We start from the raw sequence: 7,341 nt of genomic DNA on the forward strand, positions 1-7,341 counted from the left end.
CCATTTATTGGTACTAGTCCTACAACTATACCCTGAAAAATGCTTGAGGGTGGGATTAATAGAAACATCTTGTTGGGTGGGGTGCATTTTATGACAGGCCTGGTTATCACAATATGCCCCCCCTTAATATCTTACAAAATAAAAGGGTCACATTCATGAAACTTGCTCCATTTATTGGTACTAGTCCTACAACTATACCCTGAAAAATGCTTGAGGGTGGGATTAATAGAAACATCTTTTTGGGTGGGGTGCATTTTATGACAGGCTTGGTTATCACAATATGCCCCCCCTTGCTATCTTACAAAATAAAAGTGTCACATTCATGAAACTTGCTCCATTTATTGGTACTAGTCCTACAACTATACCCTGAAAAATGCTTGAGGATGGAATTAATAGAAACATCTTTTTGGGTGGGGTGCATTTTATGACAGGCTTGGTTATCACAATATGCCCCCCCTTGCTATCTTACAAAATAAAAGGGTCACATATATGAAACTTGCTCCATTCATTGGTACTAGTCCTACAACTATACCTTGAAAAATGCTTGAGGGTGGGATTAAGACAAACATCTTTTTGGGTGGGGTGCATTTTATGACATGCCTGGTTATCACAATATGCCCCCCCTTGCTATCTTACAAAATAAAAGTGTCACATTCATGAAACTTGCTCCATTTATTGGTACTAGTCATACAACTATACCCTGAAAAATGCTTGAGGGTGGGATTAATACAAACATCTTTTTGGGTGGGGTGCATTTTATGACAGGCCTGGTTATCACAATATGCCCCCCTTTTCTATCTTACAAAATAAAAGTGTCACTTTGATGAAACTTGCTCCATTTATTGGTACTAGTCCTACAACTATACCCTGAAAAATGCTTGAGGGTGGGATTAATAGAAACATCTTGTTGGGTGGGGTGCATTTTATGACAGGCCTGGTTATCACAATATGCCCCCCCTTAATATCTTACAAAATAAAAGGGTCACATTCATGAAACTTGCTCCATTTATTGGTACTAGTCCTACAACTATACCCTGAAAAATGCTTGAGGGTGGGATTAATAGAAACATCTTTTGGGGTGGGGTGCATTTTATGACAGGCCTGGTTATCACAATATGCCCCCCTTTTCTATCTTACAAAATAAAAGTGTCACTTTGATGAAACTTGCTCCATTTATTGGTACTAGTCCTACAACTATACCCTGAAAAATGCTTGAGGGTGGGATTAATAGAAACATCTTGTTGGGTAGGGTGCATTTTATGACAGGCCTGGTTATCACAATATGCCCCCCTTTTCTATTTTACAAAATAAAAGTGTCACTTTGATGAAACTTGCTCCATTTATTGGTACTAGTCCTACAACTATACCCTGAAAAATGTTTGAGGGTGGGATTAATACAAACATATTTTTGGGTGGGGTGCATTCTATGACGGGCCTGGTTATCACAATATGCCCCCCCTTGCTATCTTACAAAATAAAAGGGTCACATACATGAAACTTGCTCCATTCATTGGTACTAGTCCTACAACTATACCTTGAAAAATGCTTGAGGGTGGGATTAATACAAACATATGTTTGGGTGGGGTGCATTTTATGACAGGACTGGTTATCACAATATGCCCCCCCTTGCTATCTTACAAAATAAAAGTGTCACATTCATGAAACTTGCTCCATTTATTGGTACTTGTTCTACAACTATACCCTGAAAAATGCTTGAGGGTGGGATTAATACAAACATCTTTTTGGGTGGGGTGCATTTTATGACGGGCCTGGTTATCACAATATACCCCCCCTTGCTATCTTACAAAATAAAAGTATCACATTCATGAAACTTGCTCCATTTATTGGTACTAGTCCTACAACTATACCCTAAAAAATGCTTGAGGGTGGGATTAATACAAACATCTTTTTGGGTGGGGTGCATTTTATGACAGGCCTGGTTATCACAATATGCCCCCCTTTTCTATCTTACAAAATAAAAGTGTCACTTTGATGAAACTTGCTCCATTTATTGGTACTAGTCCTACAACTATACCCTGAAAAATGCTTGAGGGTGGGATTAATAGAAACATCTTTTTGGGTGGGGTGCATTTTATGACAGGCTTGGTTATCACAATATGCCCCCCCTTGCTATCTTACAAAATAAAAGTGTCACATTCATTAAACTTGCTCCATTTATTGGTACTAGTCCTACAACTATACCCTGAAAAATGCTTGAGGATGGGATTAATAGAAACATCTTTTTGGGTGGGGTGCATTTTATGACAGGCTTGGTTATCACAATATGCCCCCCCTTGCTATCTTACAAAATAAAAGGGTCACATATATGAAACTTGCTCCATTCATTGGTACTAGTCCTACAACTATACCTTGCAAAATGCTTGAGGGTGGGATTAAGACAAACATCTTTTTGGGTGGGGTGCATTTTATGACAGGCCTGGTTATCACAATATTCCCCCCCTTGCTATCTTACAAAATAAAAGGGTCACATACATGAAACTTGCTCCATTTATTGGTACTAGTCCTACAACTATACCCTAAAAAATGCTTGAGGGTGGGATTAATACAAACATCTTTTTGGGTGGGGTGCATTTTATGACAGGCCTGGTTATCACAATATTCCCCCCCTTGCTATCTTACAAAATAAAAGGGTCACATTCATGAAACTTGCTCCATTTATTGGTACTAGTCCTACAACTATACCCTGAAAAATGCTTGAGGGTGGGATTAATAGAAACATCTTTTTGGGTGGGGTGCATTTTATGACAGGCTTGGTTATCACAATATGCCCCCCCTTGCTATCTTACAAAATAAAAGTGTCACATTCATGAAACTTGCTCCATTTATTGGTACTAGTCCTACAACTATACCCTGAAAAATGCTTGAGGATGGGATTAATAGAAACATCTTTTTGGGTGGGGTGCATTTTATGACAGGCTTGGTTATCACAATATGCCCCCCCTTGCTATCTTACAAAATAAAAGGGTCACATATATGAAACTTGCTCCATTCATTGGTACTAGTCCTACAACTATACCTTGCAAAATGCTTGAGGGTGGGATTAAGACAAACATCTTTTTGGGTGGGGTGCATTTTATGACAGGCCTGGTTATCACAATATTCCCCCCCTTGCTATCTTACAAAATAAAAGGGTCACATACATGAAACTTGCTCCATTTATTGGTACTAGTCCTACAACTATACCCTAAAAAATGCTTGAGGGTGGGATTAATACAAACATCTTTTTGGGTGGGGTGCATTTTATGACAGGTCTGGTTATCACAATATTCCCCCCCTTGCTATCTTACAAAATAAAAGGGTCACATTCATGAAACTTGCTCCATTTATTGGTACTAGTCCTACAACTATACCCTAAAAAATGCTTGAGGGTGGGATTAATACAAACATCTTTTTGGGTGGGGTGCATTTTATGACAGGCCTGGTTATCACAATATGCCCCCCTTTTCTATCTTACAAAATAAAAGTGTCACATTCATGAAACTTGCTCCATTTATTGGTACTAGTCCTACAACTATACCCTGAAAAATGCTTGAGGGTGGGATTAATACAAACATCTTTTTGGGTGGGGTGCATTTTATGACAGGCCTGGTTATCACAATATGCCCCCCCTTGCTATCTTACAAAATAAAAGTGTCACATTCATGAAACTTGCTCCATTTATTGGGACTAGTCCTACAACTATACATCGAAAAATGCTTGAGGGTGGGATTAATAGAAACATCTTTTTGGGTGGGGTGCATTTTATGACAGGCCTGGTTATCACAATATGCCCCCCCTTGCTATCTTACAAAATAAAAGGGTCACATACATGAAACTTGCTCCATTTATTGGTACTAGTCCTACAACTATACCCTGAAAAATGCTTGAGGGTGGGATTAATACAAACATCTTTTTGGGTGGGGTGCATTTTATGACATGCCTGGTTATCACAATATGCCCCCCCTTGCTATCTTACAAAATAAAAGTGTCACATTCATGAAACTTGCTCCATTCATTGGTACTAGTCCTACAACTATACACTGAAATATGCTTGAGGGTGGGATTAATAGAAACATCTTTTGGGGGGGGGGTGCATTTTATGACAGGCCTGGTTTATCATCCGAGTCAGAAATAAAACAAATATGGAGTGAGGGCTAGTCGTGCAATTGTCCAACACATTTACATACACACAGTAATTAATAATACATGTTGAATGAAACATGTTTGAATGATCAAAGTCAGTGTGAACAACATGTCATATTCATCTTTAACCCTTGTGTTGTGTTCGAAAGCTGTTACCGTTCATGGTGTTCGCGGGTCAATTTTGACCCATGATTTATCTCCATCTCCAAAACACTCCAAAATAATGACCAAACAATTTAAAGGTTATGATGGAGTTAAAACAATATTGGATGATAGTCATTATTTTTGAGTGTTTTGGAGATGGAGATAAATCATGGGTCAAAATTGACCCGCGAACACCATGAACGGTAACAGCTTTCGAACACAACACAAGGGTTAAAGATGAATATGACATGTTGTTCACACTGACTTAGATTGCTTACCATGTCACTGGACTCTAATCTTCAAAATGAATGTTTATTTTATGTGTGATAATGTACACAATTTTAGTATGGATAATATGTCACTTCTTTATTTAATTCAACATGTATTATTAATTACTGTGTGTATGTAAATGTGTTGGACAATTGCACGACTAGCCCTCACTCCATATTTGTTTTATTTCTGACTCGGATGATAAACCAGGCCTGTCATAAAATGCACCCACCCCCAAACGATGTTTGTATTAATCCCACCCTCAAGCATTTTTTAGGGTATAGTTGTAGGACTAGTACCAATAAATGGAGCAAGTTTCATGAATGTGACACTTTTATTATGTAAGATAGCAAGGGGTGCATAACGTGGCAAAAATATGCTGACAAAGACTATGTAACATTTGTAAACATATATTTTGATTATTATATGACAAATATGTAAAATTAAACAATATATTTTAAAGCACGTGTACACAGACAGGACGTAACAATAATAAAAAATAAAAAGATTAAAAAAAACAAAAACTGAAAAGGAAGTGACGAATGCATTTCGACACCACTACCATCAAATACGGAGCAAAAAGTTTAACCACAAGAATCAAGACTATATGAGCTACCACTAAACAACTCACAGTCTGAAAATTACCAATAATAAAAACCCTGAACGTTTACTTTTCGTTTTAAACATCGTTTTAAGGTGTAAACGTGTCATTTAGAAATGCGCGTTCCCGTGACAAGGGGGGCATTTCATGATGGGGGTGCATAATTTGACACAACACCGGTACCGGTGCGCCCTCCCTCTCTCCCTCGCTCGCTCCAACGCTCACTCGCATTTTGGCTGTGAGCTGCGGGCGCCTGATAAGCCAACATCCCCCATTTTCATTACTTACAGCGCCCATCGTACAGGGCAAATGAAAAGTGTGACCGGGGTGAAAAGGGTTTTACATTTACTTAATTATGAATATTGTTACATCAAGGCCGAAAATTAGGATGAGCACCAACGGTCAAAAATGTTTTTTTCCCTCCCAGAGCTGCCAGCGCAGCGCCTCCCCAGATCTGGCGCCCTAGGCGAACATCTATAACGGCAGTGCTACGGGCCGGCCCTGCATCTGTGGAGTGATGAGGCCCGAGCCTAGACGCCAAACTTAAACTATATGCTGCTTCTAATAAACATATTAAGAAACACGTGAGTTGTCTGACTGAAATACACTTAACATCATGTGAGTTTCAGTGGAAAATATAAACCTGGTACCTGGTTTATTAGTATAACCATAGAGGTGTACGTTTTCTCCCCCTGCATGCACTGTGGTGGCAGAAATTAGTACACAGCAACAGAAGCACAAATACACACACACCTCAAAAACCTCACAGTAAAAAGTGACTTTACCAATAACCCCTGACCTTTGAAGTAACAGAAAAGGTTTCCTCTTTCCTATTCTTCAGGTTACATTGAGCCCGATTATTATTACAAAAACTGGCAAACAAAGAATCTAAAAAACGAAGAAAAGCTATATCTAAAAATCGGTGTGTAGAAAAGTACTTTGATCCTTTTAAAATGATAGTGAAGTAGAGAAAGTGCCTCAATCACTTCATAATTTTCTCTGACCATCTCTTTTTCTGTAACAATGCACATTTCCCCTGTGTAGGACAGATAAAGGTATTCAGATTCTGATCATAATTTATAAGCTGGTATCTATGTAGCTACTATAGTGTAACATTTACTTTCCATATAACATTTAGAAATTTGAATACTATAAAATACAAGCATAAACCACAACCTCCTGCAGTGGAACATTCTCTGACACCCTCAGACCACCAGTGATGAGTAGAGGTGTGAAAACCACGCCAGTTAGCTGCTAGAGGAAATATGTTCTCTTCTTTCCAGCCGTGTGCAGGTTGGTGGGTTTAAAAGGGCTTGCAGCAGAGACACACACATCATATCATTTCTAGCCAGAGACCCAAGATGACGAATCTCGTCTTTGTCTCGCTTCTCCTGATCACTATCTTGGTGTCTACAGCCTCAGCTCAGGGTAAGAACATATTTGTTTGTCCATTAATTTAATATTTTGTGAGTAATATCTGGTGTAATGGATTATGATTATAGAAAATCAGTTGTTGATAATAATATCATTTTGTGTCTTTATTCAAAGGTGGGATAGCCAGTTGTTGCCGAAAACTTTCAAAGACTCAGGTCCAGCGAGAAAACCTGATGGATTACTACAAACAAAATAAATCGGCATGCCCTATCAACGCAGTGGTGTAAGTCTCTCATAACATGTCCTTGGATCTATTGATATCACTGGTTTTGTACAATTAAACTGTGATTCATCAAGATAAAATAGTTTGATTTACTTTGTTTTGATCATCTCCTCTTCAAAATTGATACAACATTTTACTGAAAGTGTATTTTTCTGTGTTTTGATTTTCAATAGATTTACCACGCGGAACAACAAAAGGATCTGCTCTGACCCCAAGAAAATGTGGACATTGACCTGCATGGCCTACATCGACGGAAAGAACTCGCAACTCCAACGTTTAACCTGACACAAACACCGTCACACAAAAGTTAAAATGCTATAACTTCCTATTGCTTTTGTTTGATTTCCAGAGACCTTTTAACATTTAGATATTTTATTTAAAGTTCTTGCCTCATTGTAGTCTATCATATTTGCCATTTTCATGTATAACTGTAATGATTATGTGTATATGATGACTGTAGATATGTAAATAATACTTTGTACAATTATTCTGAGTGGCAGTACTAATAAAATATGGTCACAAATGA

The 7,341-nt window shown here is 38.3% G+C and overlaps 1 protein-coding gene across 1 annotated transcript; it reads left to right on the forward strand.

Annotated features, from left to right (window-relative positions):
• The first annotated feature begins 6,459 nt into the window (after positions 1–6,459).
• LOC117488517 (monocyte chemotactic protein 1B-like) lies at positions 6,460–7,341 on the forward strand. The gene is made up of 3 exons (XM_034137480.1): positions 6,460–6,586; positions 6,707–6,815; positions 6,989–7,341. The coding sequence occupies exons 1-3, from the start codon at positions 6,520–6,522 to the stop codon at positions 7,098–7,100; spliced, it is 288 nt and encodes a 95-aa protein (XP_033993371.1). The 5' UTR covers positions 6,460–6,519; the 3' UTR covers positions 7,101–7,341.

This window comes from Trematomus bernacchii, unplaced genomic scaffold (genome assembly GCF_902827165.1).
Source record: "Trematomus bernacchii unplaced genomic scaffold, fTreBer1.1, whole genome shotgun sequence".
Taxonomy (NCBI): Eukaryota; Metazoa; Chordata; class Actinopteri; order Perciformes; family Nototheniidae; genus Trematomus; species Trematomus bernacchii.